The sequence below is a fragment of the Mus caroli genome, chromosome 15, assembly GCF_900094665.2.
Source record: "Mus caroli chromosome 15, CAROLI_EIJ_v1.1, whole genome shotgun sequence".
NCBI classification, from domain to species: Eukaryota; Metazoa; Chordata; class Mammalia; order Rodentia; family Muridae; genus Mus; species Mus caroli.
Window position 1 is genome coordinate 95,784,101 of NC_034584.1, and position 9,146 is coordinate 95,793,246.

The 9,146-nt window shown below is 51.4% G+C and overlaps 1 protein-coding gene across 1 annotated transcript in view; it reads right to left on the bottom strand.

Annotated features, from left to right (window-relative positions):
- Krt78 (keratin 78) overlaps nucleotides 1-6,403 on the bottom strand; it is a 7,955-nt gene extending 1,552 nt beyond the window's left edge. The window contains exons 1-8 of the mRNA XM_021184109.1: nucleotides 6,038-6,403; nucleotides 5,408-5,622; nucleotides 4,401-4,461; nucleotides 3,915-4,010; nucleotides 3,030-3,194; nucleotides 2,555-2,680; nucleotides 705-925; nucleotides 457-489 (exon numbers count right to left, since the gene is read on the bottom strand). Of these exons, the coding sequence (XP_021039768.1) occupies nucleotides 457-489; nucleotides 705-925; nucleotides 2,555-2,680; nucleotides 3,030-3,194; nucleotides 3,915-4,010; nucleotides 4,401-4,461; nucleotides 5,408-5,622; nucleotides 6,038-6,403 (1,283 nt within the window). The remainder of the gene's footprint in view (nucleotides 1-456; nucleotides 490-704; nucleotides 926-2,554; nucleotides 2,681-3,029; nucleotides 3,195-3,914; nucleotides 4,011-4,400; nucleotides 4,462-5,407; nucleotides 5,623-6,037) is intronic.
- Nucleotides 6,404-9,146: the final 2,743 nt, after the last annotated feature.

The following is a 9,146-nucleotide window of genomic DNA, read 5'->3' on the forward strand; positions in this document are numbered from 1 at the left end:
CCTCCAGATCCTCTTCCAGGCATGGTCACCTGGCCTCCAGATCCTCTTCCAGGAATGGTCACCTGGCCTCCAGATCCTCTTCCAGGCATGGTCACTTGACCTCCAGATCCTCTTTCAGGCATGGTCACCTGACCTCCAGATCCTCTTCCAGGCATGGTCACCTGACCTCCAGATCCTCTTCCAGGCATGGTCACCTGACCTCCAGATCCTCTTCCAGGCATGGTCACTTGACCTCCAGATCCTCTTCCAGGCACGACCACATGACCTCCACATTCCCTTCCAGGCATGACCACTTGGCCTGTACCAATTCTTCCAGGCACAACTACTTGGCCTCCACAAGTTCTTCCAGGCACAATGCCACCCTCTGTTATAGCTGCCAAGAAAATGCACTGGTGTCACAGCAGGGTCTTCCACATCACAAGAGAACCCTACTCTCAAACCCCCTCATACTCACACATAGTGACCTGGCTGGTGTGCTCCTTGGATATCCTGGAAGAGGAGGGAAGAAAAGAGGAAATGCTAAGAAAGGCTGTAAAGACTATAATCCCCCACCTTAAATCCCTCCCATCCGAGTTGGTTGCTCTTAGTGACTAACAGGGTCAGGAAACATCTCAGAATCCCCTCTAGCAAAGAGAGACCTGCACGGGCCTTCCGTCCTCCCCAAACCCAGTCTCCTAACCCCAGGTGCTCCCCAGTTCCCCCACCTGCACTCCTCGCTCTCCAGCAACCTCCGGTACGTGGCAATCTCCACATCCAAGGACAACTTCGTGCCCATCAGTTCCTGGTAGTCACGTAGCATCTGTGCCATGTCCTGCTTGGCTGTTCTCAGAGCAGCCTCCAGCTCATCCAACTTGGCCTGGGCATCCCTCACAGCCATCTCCCCTTGCTGCTCAGCATCAGCGATGGCCGACTGCAGACTGTCATTCTGGGGCGGGGAGGGGGGGTAGAAATGAAGGAGAGAACAGTCATAAGCCTGACAGGGCCGATCAAAACACCCACCATGGATATAATCTGAGGACCCAGATAGACCCTGATTTTATGCACTCAAAATTATGCATGAACACCCATGCCTGGCCCAACAGTCTCTTTTCCCATGGCAGAGGACTCAGCAGGGTCCCCCAACATCTTCATGTCTACCTAGAACCTCAGAACATGATCTTTTTAGAAGCAAGGTCTTGACTGGAGTACTCAGTTAAACATCTCAGGATAACACATGGTACTTAGGGTACATCCGAAATCCAGTCCCTGGATGCTGAGAAGGTAGGTATAAAGAGAGAAGCAGAGGTAGGTATGGGAGAGTCAGCATCCACTCAGATTCAGAAAGGAAGAAATCCTCCAAAGGCTGTCACTGCTCTGTCCCCCACACAGGAACAAAATCTCCTTTCCATGTCCCAGAAAGGTGATAGGTGGCTGAGTGGGGACCCAGAACCCTGAGACAGTATCAGTCTCTCAGGCCTGTGCAGAAAAAGTGGTGGGTTCTCCAAGACAAAGTACATACAGTGGGAAGAGGCTATGACTCCTCAGGGCCAGCCCTGGTGTGTTTAATTTAAAAGTGGGTGCTCAGAATGCACAGAAACAAAATGCCAAATCACGTGAAAAATAAAAGTAAAAATAATTAATTGATTGATTGATTGATTGATTGATTATTAAAATAATGGGCTGCAGGGTAGAGAGAGGGTTCTATGGTCAAGAGCTCTGGTTTCTCTTCCAGAGGACCCAGGTTCAATTCCCAGCACCCAGGTAGTGGCTTGCAATGTCTGTAATTAGAGTTCCAGGGAATTCAACACCTTCTTCTGGCCTTCATGGGCACCAGGCACATACATGATACGCAGACATACTTGAGGACTTGCTGTAAAATCATGAGAAGGGGAGTCCGGATAACACTACCCACTGAGCATCTCACACGTGCCCCACATAAATACTTACCTGACTACTCTATGCTCACCACCCACTGGGGGGGTCTCAAATCCAGCCTTCTGCTTCGAGAAACATGAGCACAAACTTGGTAGCTAGTAAGTCATCGCCGTTCCCCTCTGAGAGGGCAGGGCACTCTCTGGAAAGGCAGGCTACCTCAGACCTCCTCAAGTTTCTGAGATCTCCTGAGAAGGCTCCATACATCTCCTTTTCTCGGGCTCCCCCCCCCCCATCTCTCACATACACTTTTCCCAAAGGAAAACCAGAAAAGTATTTGACCTGAAGTTCCTGTGTGCTTGTGGAGGGAGAGTCAGAAGAAGAGATGAGCTGAGAGCTAAAGTAGCTCTCTCCCCAAGAAGGTGAAAAGCAAGATATCTACCTGCGTGCGAACTGTAAATGATGGTCCTCCTTGCAGTGTAAAGCACAGAGGCTCTGCCCCAGAAAGCTAGCATGCAGAGTGGAGTTCACAGAGAGTAAGCAGTTCAGATCTGTCTCCACGAAATGATCTGGAGCCCCAACCATTTATCCAGACACACACACACACACACACACACACATCCTCATATGAGCCCAGCTGGGAAGCAGATAGTTAGTGGTGGAGGAACAAGACACCAAGCAGCTATAGACACTGGGAACATACCTGCTTCCTGAGGCTCCCAATCTGACTCTGCAGCCTATGTATGGCCTGCCGAAGCTGGGAAATCTGCACCTGCGCTTCCTTCATGCTGTTCCCTTGAAGCTGGGCTGATTCCTGGAGTTCCTGGTACTGAGGCACAAAAGTAGCACCGCTGGTTGAGTTGGAGCTACCTCTGACCCTAGAATCGGGGACATGCCATCTTCCCACCTCGTGAGGTGCCTCCCAGTGTCTGCATCTTCCCAGTGGTCATCAACTGCTTGAGCTCAGGACATGGTAGGCATGCCTGTAGAGGTCCAAGCCTGTCTCCCCGTTTCTAACTGTTGTCCCCCTCCTGCGCTATGGACACAGAGCTACCCTCTGAGCCCCAAACCTCAAGTTTATTATCAAAGCTGCCCCAATAGGACCAGAGTTGGTAACCTCCCTGGCATGTGAGTAGGACCACCCAACCCTTCCCAGCTTGCTCCTTGGACCACAGCACCTTGGTCTGGAACACAGCCTCAGCCTCAGCCTTGCTAGTCCGTGTGATCTCCTCATAACGGGCGCGGACCTCGGCAATGATGTCGCTGAAGTCCAAGCAACGATTGTTATCCATGGACAGCACCACAGACATGTCATCTGCCTGCGTCTTCAGCTGTCCCAGTTCCTATGGGAGAGGCCAAGTTCAGTGTCCACCACCATGGCTCCCTGTCCTCTGTCTCCCTCAGGGGAGAAGGGGGCCTGACTGTCCATCCATTTGCCCATCACCCAGTGGGGGTCCAGATTCACAGAGTAAGGACCACTGAAGTGGTCTCCGGTGACTTTTGAAGTGTGGATAGTAAAGGGAAAATACCCACAAGGCCCCAGGTCACCTGTCCCTGCCTCCCCTCTCACCTCTCATCACCTCCCTTCCCACAATCCTCCCACCCCACTTACATTGGTCGCCTCACATTTTCTCTGGCTGAGGACATGACCTCAGTCCCAGCATCTACCTGACTGAAGAGTTCCTCCTTCCTTCATGTTTCAGACTGATTTTGCCTTTTGCATCCGGCTTCTTTGCAACCACCACCTGTCCCTGTTTCCAACCTTCCCTGTCCTCTGTAACATCTACCATCTTCTAGCCCAGGGTGGGATTTCTATTTACGGAGACTGCTGCTTCTGTCTGCCTTCTGACAGAAGCGCCATGAGGGTTTCATCTGGTTTCGTCTGGGTCTTCATTGATGGACTCTCATGTTGATGTTGGGTGGCTAACTGTCAAATGATGAGTGACCACAAACCAAAGCTATTCTAACAGGCTTCCCCTCCTAGGGGCTCCCCTCCTGGACACAGGGAGCCTGTCCATCCTGTCCCCTTTCCTAATTTCTCCCCGTTTTTCACGGGTCCTTACTTCTTCATACAGACGTGTCAAGAAGCACACGTGTTCTTTCAGGGACTCCAGGTTGCCTTCCAAATCCATCTTGCTCTGGAAAACCTCATCCACGTCCTGGGCACAGGAGACAGAAACCATGCATGCCCCACTTCCTCTCAGGACACCCATGCTGCTGTGTCTGAAGACCCCCTTTTTCTCTCCATCCACCCTGCTCAGCACTATCTGCAGGGTGCTGTCCCTGGTTAACCCCAACCCTCTGTGCTGCCTCCACTTCTGACTCTGCCTCTTACTACCCTGTAGTAAGCCCAGAGCCTGTCAAACAGCACTTCAGTCAGATCTTGGCTTTAAATCACTGTGTCTAGGTAAATATCCCATCCTGGCAGAGGGTGACTACATTCAGAGTGCCAACGTGTCCTTGGTCACTATCTCCACCCTCTGGCTTCCCTGCCTAGGACCAGGCTTAGGACATAGTAGGGGCTTCCTGGGTGTTTGAGCTCCTCCCACCTTCTTAAGGACCACAAAATCATTCTGCACAGAGGCGTGCTTGTACGCTTCCTGGTCATACCTGCAAATGGAAAGGGGGAGTCAGGCACAAGTCAGAGCCCACCCCAACATTCTGTACCACCAAATTCTGAGTGTCCTTGTTTTCAGAGGCCTCAAGTCGGGAGCCACCATTGACCTCTTTCATTTCCTGTTAGGGGGTTCACACGGCCTCTCTATACCCCTGTGTCAGACTCTCAGCCTGTATCCCAGAGGACAGCAGGCCACGTGTTTTGATGGTTTCCCAAGCACTCAGGGGCCTCTGAACAGGAAACGAGAGTTTTGTCATGGCAACAGGACACTCCACAGCAGATATGAAACTTTGGGTGCTTCTTCCTCTACCCTCTAACCCCCACCCTGCTGCTCCCCAACTAGCCCTGAGGACCACAAAAGGAGACGACCTTTTCCCAGAATGTAATAGTAGAAACCACCACAGCTGGGAGAAGCAAGAGGCCTGCCCTCGCTCTCCAGCCCTCACCGCCCCTCAGCCCAGGGCTGTCTACCCCACCAGGCTGCCCAGGTAGAGGGTCTAGAACCACAGTCCAGCCGTAAATCACACCATGGATCTGGGGATGTATGTACTAAAGTGACTTTCCTCCACCCAAGACCAGAGCACGTCTGAGTCACGTCAGCCTTACAGCCTGCTAAACAGGAATTTCTCGAGAAAGCTATCAAGATGTTGTTTAAATAAGCCCTTCCCAGTCCTGACCAAACACATGGTCCTTTGTGGCTAGGCTTCAGCCCTCTGGAGAGAGGCTTCAACATTTTCCCCAGGTCTCTCTGGGCCTGGATGGGGGTGAGAGTCTCCTCTACATATTACAGGTAAACCTTGTGAATGAAGAGAGAGGAAATCAAGAGCCAGAATGGAGGTCAGTCATGCAACACTGGGTGCTGGACACTTGGGAGACCCTCAGGCAGGCAGAGCATCACGCACCACCCCCCCAGACACCACACACAAGCATTTGCCCTACTTGGACTTATATTCATCCTCCTGGTCCTGATAGGTCTTCAGCTCAGAGTCCAGAGCCCTTCGCTCTCTCTGCAGCTCCTCCAGCTGCTGCCTGAGCCGGGCTAGGCAGGTTTCGAAGATGCACTCTAGACCCTGAGGGCTACGATTGCCCTGCAGCTGTTGCAGCAGCTCCCACTTGGTCTCCAGGACCTTGTTCTGCTGCTCCAGGAAGCGCACCTATAACCAGACACAGGGTCCTGAGACTCCTGGGACTCCCCTGGCCCAGCCTCTGGAGAGGGAAGCCTAGAGACCCTCTTATAGTCCCCTTTTTCTTGCCTTCCACCCCTGCCTGTGCAGAGGAGCCTCAAGCCCTCCCATAAGAACCTGTGCATATCCATGATGGGATACAACAAGAGATCAGACTTCCTTCCCATCATTAGCCAGCTTCTCTGTGTCCCTGAGTCCCAGCCATGGAATAGCAGGGCATTGGCAAACCAGAAAGCCTCTAGCTAGACCCTGGGAGGACATCCTTGCCACTGAAGTAATTAGAAAAAGCAGCAGGAAGTTGGATTTCCTCACTCTAGTTCATCTTGTCTAGAGCAGTTGTCTGTGGGAGGCCCAGAAGCAGGGGGCCAGGCTGTTTACCCCTCACCTTGTCAATGAAGGAGGCAAATTGGTTGTTGAGGCTTCTGATCTCTCGAGTCTCCTGTGATTTCACCACCTGGAACTGGGGGTCAACCTCGATCTTCAGTGGGGTCAGCAGACTCTGGTCGACAGTCACTGCTTGGATGCCCCCTGGAGGGCACTGGGAAAACCCAGGCCCTCCCTTACCCTGCCCAAACCGCATCCCTTGCCTGGTCTCTGCCCCCCAGGCCCTCCCACAAGAGCTTCCTCTGCATCTCCTGGAGGAGCTAAGGCTCCTGCTGCTGAAGCCAGTCCTGCCCCGAGCCCCTGAAAAGGAAGAACACGCTGAGTGGGCGCTGAAGCCCCTCTGGGCCCGGCATGGAGAGAGAGACATGGCAGAGACAAACAGGCCCGCAGCTTCAGACAGACTGGAGATGGTCACGGTGTGTGTGCTTCTGCCCTGGGGCCCTGGCACGAGACTTTTATCCCCTCCCGTCCTTGGGCTGGGCCTTGGAGAGCAAGATGTTCTCAGTCTGACTGTGTCTGCCACTTGCTGCGGCTGACCTACTCTGACACACCTGGGGAATGGGTGCGTGGCACGTGCAGAGCCTGAGGTAGGAGACCCAGTCCCTGCCCCAGAAGCCAACGACAAGCAAGCATCTCAAGGCCTGAGCCACGGTTCTAGGCATCAACATTACTGGGGGGTATTCAAGGAAGGCTTCCTGGAGAAAGAGTGAGAAGAGTTTGTGCAGAGGAGAGGGTAGCATGGGGACGTTGGACAAGGGAGAGCACAGCTCCCAAAGTGAGATCCAACCCCACAGAAGCAGCACAGACCCTGAACAACCAGGCTGGCAGAGGTTGTGCAGCAAGGACACCACATGATGTAGAAATGAACAGAAAAGCAGGGCACCCAGTCCCTCCTTCAGCCCAACCCAGCAATCATCCAAGAGACAGCACCTGCCCCACACTGACCAGGTATCTTTAGCCAGGATCTATACAGCAGCAGCCAATGCTGTGGCCCTATTCCTCCCAACACACTACCCCAGGCCCCTCCAGCTGGGGCCAGCTGAAGCCCTTCCAGTGGATAAATGAGTGGCAGCCACTCCAAAATAAACTGTGCATCTAGGAGACTATGCTTGGGAGGCTCAGAGCAGAAACAGAGAGGGTCTGGGATTCTCCCAGGATGGATCCCATCCCTGGTCTAGCAGGGATGTTCGCCTAATATTACTGTGGTCCAACCTCCAGCCTGAGGCAGGGTCTCCTCATCCTGCAGGTGATCCAGTTGCTCCCAGGGGACTGCTAAGCCTCTCCTCTCTGATTCACGGGGTTTCCTTTAGTGAGGCAACAGTGGCCCTGTTCCACTTCCTCTCCGAACACCTGGTGAATGCTGAGGGTGGAATATTTGGGGGTCTTTGAGGATGTGACTCCAAAGGAGAACAAAGGAGAACAGAAACTCACCAAATGCTGGAGAGATGCTATGAGGAAATCATTCTTGACAATTAGCACAACCCTACAGGCGCTCCACCCAGGCCAGACAACCGTGCACAACATGGTCCCACTCCCTCCAGGAGTGAAAAGCCCCTTCCTCCTTCCCCCAGCCACTGGCATCACCTCGACGGACATCGACGGACATGAAGAACGTCTCTGAGGAGGCAGAGGTAGCAAAGAAGTTCAAGCAAGGTATGAGGGGTCGGGAAAGCCAGAAAAGAGGAGAGAAAAGATCCAAGAGAAAGCTACCAGTATAGAGGAAGGAGGGGCCCACTGAGCTGCCTGGAATCTACTTGGACCCCACTAAAACCTCAGCCCCAAAAATATCCCCACCACAGTCAGAGGCACTGTAAAAGAAAGCTTTGCCCACATGTAGAGGAGTGAAACTGGATCCGTATCTATCATACTGCATAAAGATCAACTCTGAGCAGAGCTCTGTGTGAAACCTGAAATGCTGAACAGCTAGAAGAAGACATAATCAGCACCCTGCAAGACGCAGGTACAGAAAAGGGCTTTCCCAATAAGACACATTTGTTCAGGAATTAAGCCCAACAGTTGACAAATAAGACCTCATAACGCTGAAAGGCCTCGGTACAGCAGAGGAAAGAATGAACCGAGCCAAGAGTGGGAGAGAATCTTTGCCGGCCATACATCTGATCGAGGGTTAATACCCAGGATATATAAAATAAAGAACTAAAAAGGCAGAGCCAAGAAAACAAAAGATCCATTTAAAAAAAAAGTAGAAGTAGGCTATAGTTCTGAACAGAGGGTTCTCAAAAGAAGAGATAAAGTGCATAATAAATATCTCAAAGTGTTCAACACCTTTAGCAATCAGGAAAATGCAAAACTGTTTTGAGGGGCTAGTGAGATAGCTCAGCAGGTAAAGGCACTTGCTGCCAAGCCCTAGCACCTGAGTTCAATTGCTGGGACCCACGTGGTAGCAGGGAGAACCAACTCTCACAGGTTGTCCTCAATCTCCATAGATGCATGCTACACATGTACCTAGAGACACAAACACACGCTCACACACACACTAACTCACATATACACACACATTCACACATTCACACACAGATAGATAGATAGATGATAGATAGATAGATAGATAGATAGATAGATAGATAGATAGATAGATAGATAGATAGATAGAATAGACAGATGATAGATGTATAGGTAGGTAGGTAGATAGATGGATGAATGAATAGGTAGGTAGGTAGATAGATAGATAGATAGATAGATAGATAGATAGATAGATAGATAGATAGATAGATAGGATGGATAGATGGTAGATGGATAAGTGAATGGATGGATAGATAGATAGATAGATAGATAGATAGATAGATAGATGATACTAAGATGTGAAAAATACCTTGAGTCTCACCTTCTGCAATCAGAATGGCTAAGATCCAGGAAACAAGTGACAGCAAATGGCAGTGGGCATGTGATGCATAGACACAGTGGAATACTACACAGCAAAAGAAACTGAAGCCGCGAACTTTCCAAGGAAACAGACGGAACTAGACCACTTTCTACCAACTGAGGCAACCCAGACCCAGTAAGACCAACGCCACGTTCTCTCTCTAATTGTGGAGTCTAGCTCCGAATCGCTACATGTATGTAACCTGGAGTAGCCGCAGGAGACAGGAAAA